This window comes from Panthera uncia, chromosome B4 (genome assembly GCF_023721935.1).
Source record: "Panthera uncia isolate 11264 chromosome B4, Puncia_PCG_1.0, whole genome shotgun sequence".
In the NCBI taxonomy this organism is placed as follows: Eukaryota; Metazoa; Chordata; class Mammalia; order Carnivora; family Felidae; genus Panthera; species Panthera uncia.
Window position 1 is genome coordinate 105,161,655 of NC_064809.1, and position 20,389 is coordinate 105,182,043.

At 35.6% G+C, this 20,389-nt stretch overlaps 1 protein-coding gene across 5 annotated transcripts in view; it reads left to right on the forward strand.

The window, feature by feature from the left end:
- LRRIQ1 (leucine rich repeats and IQ motif containing 1) overlaps positions 1-6,173 on the forward strand; it is a 210,475-nt gene extending 204,302 nt beyond the window's left edge. For 4 of the 5 annotated variants that reach the window (XM_049626022.1, XM_049626023.1, XM_049626024.1 and 1 more), the window contains one exon: positions 4,252-6,170. In XM_049626022.1, the coding sequence (XP_049481979.1) occupies positions 4,252-4,394 (143 nt within the window). In that variant the 3' untranslated portion in view covers positions 4,395-6,170. Of the gene's footprint in view, positions 1-4,251 lie in introns of all 5 variants that reach the window. The other variant, XM_049626027.1, reaches the window with a different exon arrangement.
- Positions 6,174-20,389: the final 14,216 nt, after the last annotated feature.

The window sequence follows — 20,389 nt, forward strand, 5'->3', positions numbered from 1 at the left end:
TATTCAAAATACCAAAATAAAAATCTATACAATATCTATCAAGATTCCTCACTCTATTTAATATGTATTAGCTATTATGCTCATTAGGAATTGTTTTTCAAATAAATATACATAGCCAAAATATATTATATGTGTCTGATTTAGAAATAATAGGCATCATGATTTTTACCAACAATAATGAGTACTGTGGCTATTGTGTTTCAAAACCTGATTTTCTTAGTCATTTGTCTCTTAAATATTGGGCAAGAAGAATAATTGTAAATGCCATTGTCCAAATGAAATATTGAGAAACAGAATTTTTATTAGTATTGTTATGTCATAGAAAAAATTTTAGTCACTGAAAAAGCTTGAAAACAATTTCAGAAACAAGCAAAATTTCTGGGATTTATTGAGAAAATCTGAATATAATATAAACAACCTGTTATTTGTTTTATTTTCATTCTCAGTGTTAGACTTTAAACTTTAACAAACTGAAGTTCACCGTGAATGATCATTATAATTCAAAGTTGGACATAGCAATGACCTTAAAAAGCAACTGTTATTTGAACACTGTAATAACTACCTCAACACCAGACTTACCCAGTGTAACTCATTTACAGCACTTAAATTGATGTAAACGCTTTGCTGCTAAAAATTTGTTCTGGTCACTTTCATTAAAATGTTGAATTTTTTTTTTCTCCATGCTTTACTTGTGCTGTATCTGCTGTTAAGCAATACAATATGGGAAGGACTTTGAAATGATTTCTATATCCAGACACATAGTGTTGGGTTTATTGATGAAAATCCAATGACGTATCACTATACATCATGAAATTTCTATTTTGACCTGTTTAACAAAATTTTTTTTATACATACCAGGAGAGTCATTCAAAGCATTTTACATATTAAATTACTTATCAAAACATAGCATATATAGACCTTGACATTTGTTAAAGAACCAAGGATTTAACCAAAAAAAAATTTTAAAGGACCAGAACAAATCTTTAGCAGAACACAGATTATGTGGCAAAGAAGTGACTTATTGGAAGATAGAGCATTCTTATCAAGACCTACTTTCAGCATATATGTAAGAAACTGATTGGTTAATTTGTATGATCACCTGCAAATATGTGCCAGACTGTTGTTAAAGAAACATAAAATCTATAACGATAATGTAGCAGGAAAGAGACAAAAACAGTTAGAGGTCCTTCAGTCATAATTTTTTTATTCCAGGAGCCTATCAGTAGGTCTAGCTCTCATGTCAGTTTTTTGAGGTAAGATTCTCTCACTATTGTATTTTCATGTGGGTAATTTTAGAATGATTATACACTGACTGTATTAAATTGCTTCTTTATTTTCTTTTTTTCCATTTCTAGAGTAGTTACAGGACAAAGTAATGGCTTTACAATGAATGCCAATATGTGGTTCCTTTATAGATGTGTTGTTTTACTCTTCGATTTATGTTCCATGTATCTGGTGGTTCAAGAATTTACATGCCAACAAAAAGACTCTCACTAAATGCAATGGGAGAATACGCTATATTGATTACTGTGCAAATTATTTATTTATAGGTAGCAAAACAATAAAATGAAAGCCTTTAATCACATCAAAAATATATTTTTTAAAAACTATATGTATAAATATAAGTATTTCTGTAATTTTAAACACTAATTTCCTACAGCATTTTCATTCTACTGAAAATATACTTCAAAATTACTACAAAGCTGTTTTATAATATCACGTAATATGTTTTTAAAATTATTTGCCAAAGGATGTTTGCCAAACAATGAAAAATTTACAAGCAGCCTCTTAAAAATGCAGTTACATTGTGGGTAAGTACAAAAAGACTTGCAGATTCATCAACGTTTCAAAATAACAAAGACAACAGAACAATATTAGGGGGAAAAATTGTACCATACAATAAATTTATAGTCAATAGAAAAATCCTTTAGAATGCAGACCATTAAAAGTGAGCAGTTGGTCTAAAGAAAAGCCATGTTTTAACACAATTCAATTTATTTCATTTTGAAATAATTATTTTAGAAGTATATGAAATTATAACTATTTCAATACTTTGTACAGAAAGTGTCTCCCTCCTTACATATTATTTATCTTTGATTAAAAAACTTATATTAAGAGTAAAAGCATTAATACATCTGTATACTATTAAGATACTGTCATTAAAAAATTAACCAATAATGAACTGTTATTGGATTATATTTTAAAATGCATACTTACTTGTGCATATTACCTTGGATAATGCTTGCAAGGAACTGTAATTAGCTTTCTTTGTTGGAAGAAAACATTTGTGTCAGCCATTTGTGGAAATCTGCTTACTCTTTTATTAATTTCTGTTTTTGTCTTAAATAAATATATCTGAATTCTGAATGTGTCCCAGTTCTCAAACCTCCCTGCTTCCCTGCTCCTTCAGCCCCAGCTTTCTCCTGAAATGATATATTCTCCTAAAAAAATACTTGCTATCCAGGAAATTATTTATTCATTAAAGAATTTTTATTGCTGAAGCAAGGTGAGGGTTTGCTGTTACTGTTGTTTTCTAAAATAGACCAAAGGAGACATTCTATTCTGTTTCTTGGGGAAAAAAAATATTTTCAATATGTAACAGCAAGTAGAGAGGGGGTGAGCTTTTAGGATGCTTTCTTACATTTTTTTAGGCCACTATTTTATCGTTAGGAAATTCTCGCTTTTCTGCACTAGTAATACTCCTGCTGCTTGAAAGTTCTTGCGGTGTCACAAAGGACTACTGACTGACTTGGAGGGAATGGCTTAAAGCAGGCTAACTCTGGTCAGCACTTGAAAACGAACTTTACCTGGCGTAGCTGTTCGTCCCTCTGCCTCTGATTGCCTTTGAGTGCCAGCTGGGAAGGTCTCCGAACTCCCAAGCTATGTTGTCTACCAATTCCATTGCAGGCTTGTGCTGGAGCCACACGTATTACCTTCTCTGTGCCCAGCATACCCCGTCCCGCTTTTTCTTTCATATTCTTTCCACAGACTAAAATATTCTACCTTTATGGAGGTTCATCAACTACTTTGAATTTGTTTTCCTACTCACAATTTTGATATAAATACCTGAAAAGCAAGAGCTTTTACATATAAAGTGAAATGAACCAATATTCACCATCATGCTGCACCAAATTTGAAATTAAGGCAAATTTCCACAGACGGTCTAGTGTTTCCTAACCTTTCTATTTAGATTTATATATTTGTAAATATTTTAAGTTTTGGTTGGAAAAGTATTATTTTAAAAAAAAATAGATATTTCCCCTCCTGAACTTATTAAAGCACAGACGCATCACACTGAAGAGTCACGTGGTTTGAACCTTTGCCTCAAGCCAGTACTAAAGGAGCTCTGGATTCCTCACTGCTGCTTTTCAAACCCTTTCCCCACAGATGCAGCCCTGTGCTTGCATAATCATCAGGAGATTTAAAGCAGATGATCATAATTCTTTAATAGTATTTTTGATATGGCATCTTGGGATCTTGCTGAGTAAAATATTCCTAATCCACTATCCCATTCCTTCAACTACTATTTATTTTTAGATTCTAACAATTTTTGATGCTTTTCTCTGGATAAATTCTAAATTGTTGACTATAAATAATAACCTTTTCCATTTTATAGCACCTGTTTACAAAGCACTCTGATAGACCTTACCACCATTGCAATATAATAAAAAAGGCAATCTTCACAATGACCCTATACTGCACAGATAATTTCCTTCATTTATAAAACTAAGGCTCAGGAAGGTTGTAACCTGTCCATAGTCACAAAGTTGTGTCTTACGCAGCCAGACTAGAACCCATGAATATCTTTAGATTCTAGAATTAATATATTTTCTGTTTTACCAAGAATTCTTCTTTCTGAAGAAATCCTAAATTCAGTAGAACCATTTCTAAAACTAATTAGATCATATTTATGAAAATAAAAACAGTTAAAAATTGTTAAACTATGAAAATTTAAATACCTAAGAACTAGGAAGATATATCATCTCAGTCTTGAAATACCAGTCTTTAATTTGTAGATAGAAGAAAACGTATCTATTTGATTTTTTCAATCATTTCCTTTCATTTAACCTAAATGTACTTTATACCAAACCTTGATTATTTTTCAGACAAAAGTGAACTCAATATGCCCTTCTTAAACCCAAAGATCATAATTCTAAAATGCACATTGTTGACAAATATATTTCTTACCTTAAAATATAATTTTGCTTGGATCAAGTTAAGTGAAATTGTACATTTAATATCACTGTCTAGGTTTTTCAGTTAAGGGAATACTTGCACCAATGATAACAAATTCGAGACCTTCTAAGAAAGAACGTATGTCATTTCGTGACTATCCCGTACAACTCAGTGGTGGATGGGGAAGTGGCAAAAAGAAGGAGAAAACTTCAAACTAATTCTTCAAGCTTCAGCATTCAAAACATATGGCGCACGGTTTTCTCAAGAGATCTACGGATATCTGGTCATGTTACCAATTGAATACAAGGTTTTAGAGCACTGTCTTTAATTTGTGTTACTATACATATTCCACAGTTTTGTTTTCTGATGGAGTTATCTGATTTCCCATCTATAAAAAACAGGTTAGCTATTGTTCCTATGTTTATGAGGAATGGCCTCCAGAATTAATTCTTAAAATATTGTAATGGAATTTGCATATCCAATTTCTTCTTTTGTTTAAAGATTTTATGACGTATGTATTAAAGATGGTTTTTGTTACCAGTAAGAAGTTGTAATACCATACACATATTGTAAGAGAATATAACTATAATTTATTGACATTGTTTATAGTATTAATGAATAAGTTATATATTAATAAATTTTATTTGACTAGATTATTATTTGGATATTTCAAAGATAAATTGATGTGTAAAATATTTAGAATAGATAATGAAAATGGCCTTTAATTTAATTTTACTTTAAGTCATCTCAAATAGATAAGTTATGTTAAGAAAATATACTTTATGTTTAAACTAAAATGAAACATAAATTTAAATATATCAATTTAATAAATTGGATATTTTATATGTAATGTTTCATTCAAATGCATATTAGCCTTATAATTTTTAAAAGGTAGATGCTAATTCTGATTCATTCACATGATTCTACTGACCCAAAAATATTCTTTCATTTTAATTTTAGCTAAGGCGCCTCAGAATGATTTTAAAAATCTTTTTAAAGCTCAATTTCAAAATTTTGTAATATTAATATATTTTCTAAAATCACAGGCCAGTTTTATTAAATTCTTACTACTTTGTGGTTAATATTCTGTGATGTTTTAGTAAATACAGTGTGCAAATGCTGTATTTACCTTTCACGCTCCTTGGGGTCCTTTACTTTCCTGAGTCTGGAGCTTCTTTCCCCAAGCTAAGTTCTCTCGTTGACTTCCCAGTGTGTGGCTTTTAATAGGATCCAGTGAGCTTTAGATTCTTCCTCTTTGTTTTTCCTACTCTTTATTGAAGTATTTCATCTAAAAATGACTAAGCAGATTTAGAGATGCATTTATCTAGTTTGTGCCCCCTATCTACATTTGGAGCTCCATTGCATTTCAGATCTATAAATCTCTTTCAACTTGATTGAGATAGAAATGGTAATGAACCTTGAGCTGTCAATCAAAGAAAACAGAGATTCATGTGTTGTGGCCTCAAAATTGAGCTTTGGAACATAAGCTCCATGTGTAGTTGCTTTATGAACATGCTGTTAGGTCATCCTTTTACTAAGAGCATCCACAAACCAACATAATGTAATGATGGAAAATATTTTATCTCGACTTATTGTGAACCCTGCAAGAGAAAACCACATTAGAGATGAAATTGATGGGGTTTTATGGTTCATATGTTCAAATCAATGATATGAAAAAGTACGAGAAGTGAGATGTTTATGATTAAACTGTTTTAGTGCCTAAAAATAATTCAGTCTGTAGTTTCTGTAGTCAGTGACTTGTGTGTTCCATAATATTAATTTTGAGGAAGATGATGGGTGCTGATGCTTCTTAAATTTGTAGCCGATGGTTGATGAAGATGTCAATAAAATAGTTTCCTGACTATGGTGTTAAATTGGAAGATCTTTGTAGTGTTGTTTATTATGTCTGGCCTTAAAATGATCATTTACAAAATCAAAGTTCAAACATTATTTTTAACACTAGTTTATCTGTGTTTGTGAAAATAAAAAAGGTAAATTTTAAAATTGAATAAATTTTTAAAAATAGTTTAATTTTTTTAAATTTTAAAAGTTAAATAAAACCTAAAAGAAATCAAAGAGATATTCTTTCTCCTGTTGCCTTGGGAAGATATTAAGGCAAATATTTGTCTTTGAGATTTGGATGAGCCTATATTTTCACTTAGTTGACTGAATTTTGGATTGATAGCTATGGATCCAAGTAATGTTGCTATTCAAATGCACAACCCTAAATGACCTTTTGTCTTTCCTTAACCCTTCCCAACCCAATGCTCTCCTTCCTACCTGCCCTCCTCCCCAGTGCTATCACAATCACCAGTCATTTCCAATGAGAATGGTAAAATGAATCCCCAATCACAAAAAGGCTGGTGGAAGGCAGTGTTTGGAGATTCCAGAATGTCTTAATATGAGAGTTAACTATATTGGTTTATGGGGTATCACCTTCCCAAGGTTCAGTCTGCCAACATCTTTGTGTACATGGTGCTTTATAAGAGAGCTTATTAGGTATTTTGAGAAGCATTCCAAATCCTAATTTCTTATTGTGCTCATGAATTAGTTGTAGGTACAGCTACCACATTAAAAAACAGAAAAGCCAGAATAATAGAACAAAAGCCAAAGAACTGTTAAAGGCAATGCTGTGCCTTAAAGGCAAAAGGGAGAATACACCAGGATTCCTGGAAATTAGTTTTGAGTTTTTCTTTTTTGGAGAAAACAAGGGATGCTGCATTTTAATTAGGAAGAATAAGTTGGAAGGCATAGACAGGGTTTAAAAGTTTTTTTTTAATAAAAATTGTGAATGAACAATAAATACCAGTGGTTTAAGAGATCTCTGTCTAATTTTAAATCCTCACATCATCAGTATAAGCAGCTTTAGATGCTACATGCTTTGAGTATGCTGTTATTGAATTGGCTGTTGCCATGATCTTAGTTGCTCTTAATTTACGCATACTTTCTCATTTTTCTCAAAATCTAGGTTAACATTGAGCCAAAATTGAGAATAATAAACATGTAGGATATATTTTGACAATATTTTACTGGTAGTATGCTATAATTGAGGTAACTATAAGTTTCTTAGAAAAGAGAAACATTTTTGCTTATTCTTTTGAAAAGAAAAATAAACTGGTAAGGTCAGCCCTTATTTCCTTTATTATCATATTCCCTACTAAATGCAGTTTCTATCATCTCTGGAGTTCAAAAAATAATTCACCATCTGAATTTATGGTTTTCATGATTATACTGGGAGAAAGTGAGAATGAAGAATATTCTTTAATGTAGGGGAAGAAGTTCCCTATGCATTCTATGGAATAATGTTTTTCAGGATTAATTTCTAACTAATTAATTAATTTAATTAATTTCTCACTAATAGGAGAGGTAATTCTGTCTATTTCAATACAGAATAATATCCATTATCTACCAGGATATTTTTGTTTGCATAGATGCAGTTTTGTCAATGATGATTGTGAGATTCAGAGAAAGCCTCTTTTCAGAAGCTAAAGAACTATTATCTAGACTTATGCTGTCAAAAACATTGGTCACTAGCCACATGTAGCTACCTGGTACTTTTAATACAGTTAGTCTGAATTGAGAGATGATGTAAGCATAAAATACACAGCAGAGTTCAAATATTTAGCATGAAAAAAGAATTCAAAATTGCCCAATAATTTTATGTTGATGTGTTAAAATAATAGTATTTTGGGTTAAATAAAATGTATTATTAAAATAATTTCTTTTTTATTTTTTAAGATGTAAGCACTTGAAAATTTTAATTGTAAAGTAATTTAATGACATGTATATTTAGCATTGTATTTCTATTGGATAGTATTGATTCGGAGGCTATTGTGTGACATAACTTAGGTAGGGTGTATCATTGCAGAAAATAATTGGGAAGATAGTAGACAAAAGATAGTGACCAGAGAAAACAGGGCACAAAAATTCTAGTTTACAAAAAAAGGAAACTTTGATTCTGCTAAACATAGTGAATATTATGAAATAAGAAGGAAAAATAACCTCAGTTTTGGTTCTAGACTTTAAGATGGTGTAATTACATTTAACTCTGCGTTAAAATTAACATATATATATATATATATATATATACACACACACACACATATATATGTATATATATGTGTATATATATATATGTACATTTAAAGTTTGTTTTGTATTTGTTTTTAATAAGAGACCATCTCATAAAGTCCGGTCAAAGTCTTTTATGTTACCGGTGGTAAGAAATAGAATTAGCACCCATCTTGTAGTCTTTATGTTATCTCAGGCTTTACATATGTATAGCTGTTAATTTTCAAATGGCATGACTTGAACTGTGACATAAATAAGGTCTTTTAATGGGAACCATATTATATTTGGCATCTTACTGTATTATAAATCCAGTTTTAATCTACATAAAACACAAAAGCCAATAACAGTTGTGTAAATGAATACATTCGGAAACAGTAAATATAATGTTTATAACTTCTAAAAAGCATGTAGTCAAAAATGCTTTATTTTTATTTTAAATGTGTGTGGGGGGGTTGTTTGTGTTTTGGGGTGGGAGAGCACAAGCGGGGGAAGGGCAGAGAGAGACAGGGAGACACAGAATCTGAAGCAGGCTCCAGGTTCTGAGCTGTCAGTGCAGAGCCCAGTGTGGTACCTAAACCCATGAACCTGTGAACCACGAGATCATGACCTGAGCGGAAGTCAGACGCTTAATCAACTAACCCACCTGGGTGTCCCAATCAACATATGCTTTAGGTGGTACTACCTGACCACCATCTTTCCTTCCCCTCCAAATAGTATGCAGTTCTGCTGTTCCTAGGAACCAGAATTTTACCTAAGTCAGAAATTGAAATGAAACCTTCCATATGACTTTTCACTTATGGCACATCCCTGCCAGCACTTTAGAGCAAGAGCCCCCTCTAGTAGATCTGGAATGGCCACCTGCAGAAGGGATCATGAAGACTCTAGAGCTCTGTGAAGAAGAACACGTGGAGCAGCATGAAAGAGGGCCACTACTAGGAAGGTCTGCTTTAGCATTAGGAGTTTAGAGTAAAGGCTTCTCTGGTACTTGTTTGTCATCTTTGTTTTCAAACAGTAACTAGCCAAGGAGCTACAGAAGATCCTTTATAGGAAGCTTTCGAGAAAAGTGAGCTAATTAATATCACTACAGGTAAAGTTTTCCTTTTTTTTCTTTCTTTTTTTATTATTTAATAATTTTGAGAGACAGAGAGAGACAGAGCCTGAGTGGGGGAGGTGCAGAGAGAGAGGGAGACACAGAATCTGAAGCAGGCTCCAGGCTCTGAGCTGTCAGCACAGAGCCCCATGAGGGGCTCAAACTCACTGACCTTGAGATTATGACCTGAGCAGAAGTTGGACGCTTAACCAACTGAGCCACCCAGGCGCCGCTAAAGTTTTCCTTTTTGTTTTTATTTGTATTTAAAAATTTTTTAACGTTTATTTATTATTGAGAAACAGAGAGAGACAGAGCGTAAGCATGGGAGGAGCAGAGAGAAGGGGAGACACAGAATCCAAAGCAGGCTCCAGGCTCCCAGCTGTCAGCACAGAGCCCCACGTGGGGCACAAGCTCACAAACTGTGAGATCATGACCTGAGCAGAAGTTGGACACTCAACCGACTGAGCCACCCAGGCGCCCCAAGTTTTCCTTTTTATTTCAAGGTTTATTTTTACCATGACTGAGAGTAATCTTCACAACATCCTTACATTTTAGGTATTGGTATAACCACTTTTTCAATGCAGAGGACAAGATGAGAAACTACTTCAAGTCTATGATTTCTTTATGGAGAACTGAATGCATCTACCAGAGGTAACCAGGTGAGTAAATGTAAAGCTGTTTTTTAAATAAATAGGTCATTAGAATTTCCTAAAAATAATTTTCTCTTGTGAAAGCTATAATAGAAATGTCAAACTTATTTTTGTGATACATAGAGAATTGTTATAGAATTGTTTTAGATCAGCATTCTACAGTACAAATATAATATGAACTACTTATGTAATTTTAAATTTTCTGATAACCACATTACAAATGTAAAAAAATGTAACTGATAAAAATTAATATATTTTACTTAGCCCAATATCTCCAATACATTTCTTTTATGAAGTGGAATTATGAAGACATTATCTTACAGGAATAAAAAAAACTTCAGCCATACTAGACCCTAAAATTACAATGTTTGAGAAAAATAAGATGATTTCTCACTGATATGTATCAAACATAGAAGTAAAGGTAAATCTGTTTCTTATCTCTCCTTGAATCATTCAAATTTTGTCTAGCCACGGACCTTCTGTTAACTTCGGAATGAATCTGATACTTAGAATAACTCAATATAATACATAGAACAAAATAAGAAATCAGCACAGCAGTTTTGTTCTGCTCAGTACATGTTTCAGAATGAGGCCTATGGAAGAAAGTGAAGAGATCATATTTTTTGTAATCTGCCTTGTGTTCTGATCCTTACTCTGTTATGTCATTTCAAACAAGTAGCAAACTATGAGCCTGCTTGCTTACCATTAAATTAGGATCTTAACTCCTAGGGTGCTGTGAGGTCAAGTGACAAAGTATATGAGAAGCCCCTGGCTCAGAACCTCGGGTATCATGAGGACTCATTAAATGATAGACTTGGCAAAGAAAATCTTTCCAGATCCATCTTCCAAAATTAAACCAACAACTGGATCAATTCCGCATACCTTATTTAGCAAGTATTTCTATGAAATGATGGAAAATATTTTTCTTTTTCTTTTTTCCTTTTTTTCTATTTTTTAATTTATTTTTTTCCTTTTTCTGTTTTTTTTTTTTTTTAATTTGAATTCAAGTTAGTTAACATGCAGTGTTGTCATGGTTTCAGGAGTAGAACCCAGTGATTTATCTCTTACATATGACACCCAGTGCTCATCACAAGTGCCCTCCTTAATATCCATCATCCATTTAACCCAACCCCCTCGCACCTCCCCTCCAGCAACCCTCAGTTTATTCTCTGTATTTAAAAGTCTCTTATGGTTTGCTTCCCTCTGTGTTTTTATCTTATTTTTCCTTCCCTTCCCCTGTGTTCATCTGTTGTGTTTCTCAAATTCCACAGATGAGTGAAATCATATATCTTTCTTTCTCTGACTGACTTATTTCACTTAGCATAATACCCCCAGCAATTGCACTACTAGGTATTTGTCCAAAGGATACAAAAATGCTGACTTGAGGGGCACATGTACCGCAATGTGTCTAGCTGCGCTATCAACAACAGCCAAATTAGGGAAAGAACCCAAATGTCCACTGACTGATGAATGGATAAAGATGTGGTGCATATATATATACGTATATATATGTATATATATATATATATATATACGTATATATATATATATGTATATACACACACACACACACTCATACATATATGTGTATATATATATATATATATATATACATGCATACATACACAATGGAGTACTGGTGATGAAAAAGAAGGAAAACATTTTTAAAGATCTTTAAAACTTGCTTCTCTAAATTTGCCTTGAAATGGCAACAGAATTCAATGCTTCAAATACATATATGTTGAGCACTCTCCACTGAAAGGATGTAGAATACTTAGGAAATGTAAAAGACATACATTTCTAATAGCATGGTCATTTATTTTTTCACATGGATAAGTAAAACAAGCATTTCTAGAAAATAGGTTAAAACGTCACCACCACAACTCTGTAGGCAGTGTTCTGTGTTCCAAAATAGATCCACAAAATGTTTCCACTTCAAACCAGGTCCCAAAGGGGATGCCAGGTAATTGGCTAGACTGGTGCACTTTTCCACTTGCCATCCCCTTCCCTTCAAAGGGGGATAACTGGCTCATTGTCTCTCTAGGGAGACAAAGAAAAGCATACCCATCCTTGATTTTTTTTTTTTTTTGATTAATCAGAAACTTGTGTTTTGGGGGCACGTGGGTGGCTCAGTCAGTTAAGCATCCGACTCTTGATTTTGGCTCAGGTCATGATCTCAGGATTCCTGGGTTCAAGCCCTGAATCAGGCTCAGTGCTGGCAGTGCAGGCCCTGCTTGGGATTCTCTCTCTCTCCCTCTCTCTGCCCCTCTCCCGCTCTCTCTCCAAATAAATAAATGAACTTTTAAATAAAGAAACTTGTTTTCTTATCTTCATAAATATAAACTAACTTTAAATATAAAAAGAAATGTTTTGGGCATGGGGAGTATTAGTTTCAAATGAGAATGGACAAGAAAAAGGTGTTTTCATATTCTATTTAACTGCCCTTAAAGGATGAATTGATATCAAGGAAAGCATTTTAGGCAAAGGATACAGCCTGAATAAATACCTGGAGACAGCCAACAGTGACATGTCTAGGGAGCGGAAGATAGGACAGTCCAGAGACTGGATTATTGGACAGAACTGAGAAAGCCTGGTGAAAGAGAGGGAATTAGTAGGAAATGTGATTGGGAAGTAAAATTGGATAAAGTACCCTGAGATCTGTCCTGCCTATAGATTTTAGATGGAAAACTGCTATGTGATGGTTTTCAAAAATAGTAAGACAATGTTATTATTACTAATAATTACAGAGATAATCTCAAAATAAAAATAGACATGATCAGGGGGAAATTTTAATCTAATTCAAATATGAAATGATCACAGTAAAGTTACCCCCTCAAAAGTCCCTGATTAATGGATGCACTATTTTTTTTTATTAAGTTAAGGGGGAGAACACTTGAATGACCTACAAAGGTGTTAGCCTGTGGAAGTCTGTTGAGAGTTAGTTTTACATATGCTGATGTTCTTAAATCTAATTGAAGCCACTTCCCAGTATAGACATGGGCTGAACTCTGTAAATGCTTTCCTCACAAGGATATTGATACAGAGAGTGATATCCTAAATAACCTGCTCTATGCCAGGGAATGGGTTCGTTCCATAAAGGCTTCAGGAACACTATGCTGAGTCTTCTAAATTTAATAATTCCTAGAAAAAGCTAGAATTTCTATTATTTACTTGGAATATATTAAGATCAAAGAATTGTAAGGCCTCTGTCTCAGTTGGCTTGGGTTGCTGTAATAGAATACCATTTATTTCTCACAGTTGTGAAATCTTCAGTTCTGAGATCAGGCTGCCAATGTGGTCAGGCTCTTGGTGAGGGGCCTCTTGCTGGTTTACAGATGGCCATCCTCTTGCCATATTCTCACATGGCAGAGGACAAGACCTCACCTCTCTTCATCCCTTTATAAGAGTATTAATCTCATCATTAGGGCTCCACTCTCATGATCAAAAACATAACTCTAATCACCAACCAAAGGCCCCACTTCTAAATACTATCACATTGGGCATCAAGGTTTCAACATATGAATTTTGAGGGGACACAAACATTCAGTCCATAGCTGAATGTTTATAGTCCTAAAACCATGGTTTTATAGTCCTAAAAACCATATAATTTATTTAAATGATAAGAATTGTATTTCTAATAAATAACTTCAATGTACTATTTTTTTTGAAGTTTATTGATTATTTTGAAAGAGAGAAAATGAGTGGGGGAGGAGCAGAGAGAGAGAGAGATTGAGAGAGGAGAGAGAGAGAGAGAGAGAGAGAGAGGGAGAGAGAATCCTAAGCAGGCTCCACACTGTCAGCGCACAGCACCAAGAGGGGCTCCATCTCAAGAATGGAACCCTGAGATCATGACCTAAGCTGGGACCAAGGTGCTTAACCCACTGAGCCACCCAGGCGCCCCCGGTGTAGTCTTGTTTTCAATACGTGACTCATAATGGAAATATTTTATTAGGAGAAGCTGAGATTTTAATAGTTAACTGTATTTGTTTTCGGTTCTATGGACCGATGGTTAGTGATAGAGCTGGGAACAGGACCCCAGTCTCCGGAGTCACAAAAATCCTGGAAAATTTATTAGAGATGATACTTATGTTTACAACGTGACCGACTTATAGTCTGCAGCAAATGCACTTACCTCAAACCAGTACACATGTCAGGACAGAAGGTCCTCAAGGAGCTTTGTTTCACATATGTGATCCTCTCTCCTTCTCTTTCTTAAACGATAATAATTAGAGGTATCATTTTATTCATTTAAATAGTCAAGTTTTCTTTTTTAAAATCACTTCTGATTCCATAGCACAACTTGTTTATTTCTACTATGTCCATAATCCTTACCAAGTGCCTTCCCATTCTGAATTTTAAAAATCGTAACAGTAAAAACAGTGCTTATGATATGGCCAAGCACTGTCTCCAAATGTTTGAGATACAATAACTCTTTTTATATTCACTCTCATCCTTTGAGGTAGGTATTATTCCTGCCCCCCCTTTACAGAAGATGATACTGAATCATAAATGGTTACATACCTTTCTTAGCATCACACAACCAGCAGGTGGTAGAGGTGGACCCAAACCTAGTGAGTGTGAATCTAGCCTGTATTTTACTACACTTTTGATGTTATAAACAAAATGGATATGCACATATACGTTATCACCGACATTGCGGGTAACCAGTTAGCCAAACTTGCCATCAATAGGTAAAAGTTACCTAAATAACAACAGTACAGGCAGGCCAGAGTGATATTATGGTAATTTGACAGAGAACACTTGCTTTAGAAGTGTAGTCTTCAATTTCAGCTCATAATTAAGGCAAAATATGAAAAAACATTTTTCTCCTTCGAGAAAACTAATCCTAATTTTGAAATTAATAGCACAGTAATTTGTTGTGAAGGAATCTTCACAGATGAAATACTATGTTAAGCGTGAAGGACACCATTCAGAAGCTTTGATTTGGAAGAGGCTCGTACAGCACAGATTTACCTCTGTCACCTCTCTTGCCCAAGAGCATGCAACTTTGAGAATCAGCTCACTTTAATCACAGAGAACTTTCTTGTTAAAACTCTTGCTTTTTACATTAAAAAACCTGTTTTCTAACTGAAGCCAATCCATCTGGGCCCACCACTGGGGCTAAACTGAAAAAATGTAGTCATTCTTTTGCGGATGTTCTCTTCGCTAAAGATCACTAAGTGCTCTAACCATTCTCTGCATGACATCTTTTCCAAATGCCCTTTGACTCCACCCACTGTACACTAGAGAAGCTCAAAATGCTCAATTTCTCTTGGTAAAAATAATGTTAGGGCGCTTCTTAGTTCTCTAGACTTCTGCATAGTAAAGTATGTAGTGAGGATTGATCTTTCTTGATAGGGGGTGCTTTCTTTCTGCTAATGTAAGTGAAGTTTCTTTTACCTGCCTTAGCAACTAAATCATGCTGTTAGACTCAAAATATCCTCAGATCTTTAATGTATGGGCCCTTATAAGCCTTGCTTCCCCTCTTCTGCATTTACTTTCTTAACCTTAATTTTAAACTTTGTATTCGTCTCCGTTGACTTAATTCCACTATTCCACCTTCTCCAGAATATCTGCCTCCCAATTTTTCTTGTATTCTCAATCTTCATTCCTCTTAAGAATACCTACTTTATCAAACTTTGTAAGTGCGATATCTATAGTTGAGCTTTTGGAGAAAATATTGAATAAAGGACCATGTTTAATAGAAAATACTTGAGGGAATTTTTAAAAAATGATTTAAAGGATTCTAGTGTTCACTGATGGAATTAAAAAGTTGCATGAGATACTTAGAGAAGCCCTTCATTCTACACCATCAGCCTTCACTCTGACTCAGCAGTTAGAGACACCCACAGAAGCTTATGTAGCTTAAATGAGACATTCATTGCTTATAGACCGATTTTATTTCATGAAAAATAAAATTACACTGATAAAGCTTCTCTTATTCATTTTCCCAAGATTTATATTACTTTTTAAACTTGGAGACAGTATTCAAAGTTGTATTAACCTTAGAAATGCAGTTGTATTAACATGCAGAATTAAAGGATGTTCTTAAAACAGAATAATCCCTTATTGAGATTTTGCGTAATTCAAGTGTTGAACAATTCTTCATGCAGCAAAAGAATGACTGTAAGTCCCTCTACCCAAAAGTAGCACATGTGAATCAAATACAGTGCCAAAGAAATAATTTCATTAATGTTAATCAGAAATGAACTTTATTTGAAATATTTGAATTCCCTAAAATAACTGCATTAAAGAGATCCCCCCCCCAAAACAAGTTCCTTTTAAAATTAAAATCTTCCTTAAGAACACAGCTGATCCTACATACATATATATATATTACATATGTATAATATATATATTATGTATGTTATATATATAATATATATATAATATATATATTGCACAAGTGGTCGAAATCTCACAAAAAGTCTAATGTAAATGAATTGTTTACAGCCATTATTTTATTTTTTGGTAACTTGAAAAAGAAACGCTCCCTTAAGTATTTGAAAGAATAGCAGTAAATTTTCAATGCTTGTTATACTTGAACTTTATTGATAAATTGTGCATTCACGAGGTTTTGTTATCTCAGAGCGCAAACTGTGAAGGTAGCAAAGTGTTTAATTGCTCTGACTTCATAACAAAGGAACATGTGATGTGGAAGCTGAAAAAATGACGTAATCCGCTGATGTCCTGGGGATTCCTTTTTAGCACAAGCCTTTGAAAGTGTTGGGCTATCCCCTGCTCTAGGGGTAGTGCGTCAGCTCTGTTTAACAAAAAGGATATCAAAATTACAGTAAAGGTTAAGAAACGCTTACTGTAAATCAGGATCTTAAAAGGGACTAGACTATTGCCTGCTGTTTAACGTATTCACCAGGAACCTCTTGCAGTCAGGCTGAAACCTGGCTTTCCCCAACCAGGAGAGGGGCTCACTCGCTGTGGAAGGCAGGTAGAAAGAAGAGTGATGTGTGCGTTACTTTACACACATGCATACACGCTGTCCAGAAGGGTTAGTTACAAGTCTTCTGCTTTATCCCCTAAATCTGCAGCAATTTGCGATATGGATTAATTCTGATCGCCAACTTGTGAAACAAAAAGGGCACTGTCCTTAGCAGGGGACGGTTGGATGATCTATTTGCCAATATCAATATTTGGATGGAAAGCTTAAAATATGTTGTTTTTCCAAGAGTTAGACTTTAAAGGAGGGAAAGCACCACTGGTGAAATATTAGCAGCAAATCGGTTAACCACTAACTTCTTTCTGTAGTCGTGGAGGCGCTTTTAAGTTTGCAGAAGAAGCGAAACTTCATTCTCTTTGCTCAGAATAGAGACTCCCCCACACATGCGCTCCTAACCGAAGCGTCGTCCCGGCCGTAGGTGACTTCGCACGCAGCCTGGAGGTCAAAGCAGGCGCCGTTTGGAGACTCTGACTTCACCCCGCTGGGCAGGCCAGGGCAGTCCCCTGCGGCTCCCCCGGGCCAGCAGCCCGGACGGTCGTCCTACGCCGAGGTGCGCACCAGGTGGCGGCCCACCGGTGTAGGGGGGCGCCCCGACTTGCCCCCGGGGAGTTTGCTCCGCTCACAGCCTGTGCACAACTTCCCGACAGGAGAGCTTTGGCGTGAGGCCGAACTGCGACAGCCACCGGGCTAGGTAGGGCACGGGATCCGGGGTGCGGTCTGAGGGGCAGGGACGCCGCGAGCGGCCACTGGTCGCGCCTGCATCCCAAGGAGGGGCGGCCCGCGGGCTCGGCTTTCTTCTGCGAGCCGCAGAGTGCATTTGGTTCCCCAAATCTGCGTACGACACTTCGCGAATTAAAGCACACTTATCAAAATTCACATCAGGAATCCACGTTTGCCAGGGGCGGACAGGACAGGTTGGGAGGAGAGGAGAGTGAATCGTCTTTACCTTTCCCTACAGTTCTTTAATGGTTTTTCGAATAAAAAGAGTTGGCGCTCTCTCCCCTCTCTCTTAATAATACTGGGTGTAACGAACACGTTTGTGTTTTTCTTCCTTCTGTCGAATCTGTAAAGCACCGCCGCAGAGAGGTTAATCCAGACTGCGCGTGGTTTTCAGCAGCTCCCAACGAGGTGCGTTCTAAGCGCACCGCTTGGTTTTGCGAGCCCTGCGCTTTTCCGGTCCCGCGAGGTAAAGGGTACTCGTGGGCGGGGGACAGGTACAGTACGTGGGGGTCTATCCCACAGAGAGACAGCTGCTTTCTCTTTGGACCTGCGTCGATTTCTTAATCGTAAGAAATTTCTAAATCGTAAAACGACCTGCTGCGTCGTCTCTTAATCGTAACCCCTGGTGGGGGTTGCTTAATGACCGTGGACTCTTACACTTACGTTGTATACAATTCCAGGGCAAAGGGGTAACGTCCGTCGTGTTATTTTGCCTCTGTCTATATTGAGACGTGCTTTAAGTCGTTACCTGAAACGTGAAAACGTAATGCGTGGATGTGTATGCACAACATCTCAAAGAGAAGCAGCCCTTGTCTTTAAGACTTATCCACATAATCAGCAGGAAAAATGGACCTAAAATACATTGGATGGAACTTTAAACAACTCCTGCCTCAGATGAAATGGTGGGCGGCGTGTTATAGGCGAATGATTAATTGCCAGTAAAATCTGAGCAGAAATTCAATACAGCTTAGTGTAATTATAAACGATTTAAAAGCACATATGTCCTAGAAGAGATCTTACTTGAACGCTCTTTTATTTTATTGTATTCACAACTTCCTGGAGCGATGGTAACAGCTATAGTGAGAAATAAAGGTGACTCCATTATCGTGGCTGAATTATGACGTTTTTATGTTTGTAATAAAATACATTTCTCTAGCAAATGTAAACAATGTCATAGTAAATGTAAACCATGACATGTTGGATAAGTCAAAATATTTCCACGTGGGGAAAATAGTCTTAGATTTTTTTAGATTTAATTTGGACCCTTTAAGAAAACAGAAGTCAAATCCATTTCTCTATTTAAGAAAAGGGCAACTATGTGAAAAACTATTACTGAAACAAGTTGAAACTCAAAAACAAGCACAGGTCTTTGAAAAATCACGTGAGTTTCTAAAATACCAAAATACTTAATATTACTATTGAAATCACAGGTAAATTTAATCTATTGTAGTTGAGAGCTTTGTAACAGGACACTTGACAGACTGACAGGATTGATTAAAATCCAAATAATTTCCTTTCAGATTGAAAAACAGAAGCTTCAAAAACGTGACGAAGTTACAAATTAGTCTGTAGGTATGTTTTCTGGAGTAGATGATGATAGATTGGGACATGCATTTAAAAGAAAAGCTTAAATAGTTCTTCGTGCATGTATGTATTTTTATTTTGATGGAAACCTCTTGAGCTGCTTTGTTGCAAAATATATTTCTGTATCTGTTATGTCTTCAGAGCTGTGGGGAGGCTGAACATGAAGCCAGGAAGGGAAAACAGCAGCAGAGCACACACAAACACGAAGCCACCTGGCTTCTTGCCATCATACATGACATTCAATTATTTTAGTACTTTTTCATGAAGTATTCCCTCCACCCATCTTTCCCTCCCCTCCCCAGACCCTTGCTTTTCTACATTTGGCATGGTTCATCTGATTCAGCACGCATTGTTCCTAGCTGTACTTAGCAATATGCCTCAAACTCTCGCCACAAAAAGAAAGTGCTAAGACTAAAGTTCTTGCAACGCTATCTTGACAGTCCCACTATTGCTATAGAAGTGTGACGTTTCTTTCAATACGTTGAGAAAGAAAGGAACTAGAGTGATCTACACATTGTTTCAACTGCAGCTTTGATGTATGTACTCAAAATATTTTTCATTTCCCACAATATATTCTCTTGGGGGAGGGGAGCATTAAAAGCAGCTTTTGGACCGTGAGAATTTTTTTTTAATATAAAATAAGTCAAGCTGACAGAGAGCCAATCTCTTATCTGAACTTGACTTATCTGAATTTACATGTGTGTGTCCCTGTCTGAGGGAATCAAATAGTCATTTCAGTGGACCTCTCAACGAGTTTTAACTTATTCAATTACTTCAATTCTAGGCTCCAAAGGGAGCTAAATAAAGAAAAAAAACCCACCCCAAATTGCTGTGTTTGGGGAGTGGGCATCTAACAACAACAGCAACAACCACAAACTGATTGCAGGAATGTTAGATGTAACTTCAAATCAGAGCGTCAGAGTCATTTCGCAAAATAACCTTTCCCCTGTTAGCATCTGATGGTGCCAGGGGAATGAGGAGAAAACAGTGTTTTGGAAGAGGGTGGCACTTGAATCTACAGTAGGTCTGAAGCCCATCCTTTGGCTTTCTGGACTGGACACATTACATATTGACGCCTTCCGCAGGCACTGCGCTTCATTCCCATCAAGGACATGTGACCGAACCAATGTCAATGTCTACCCA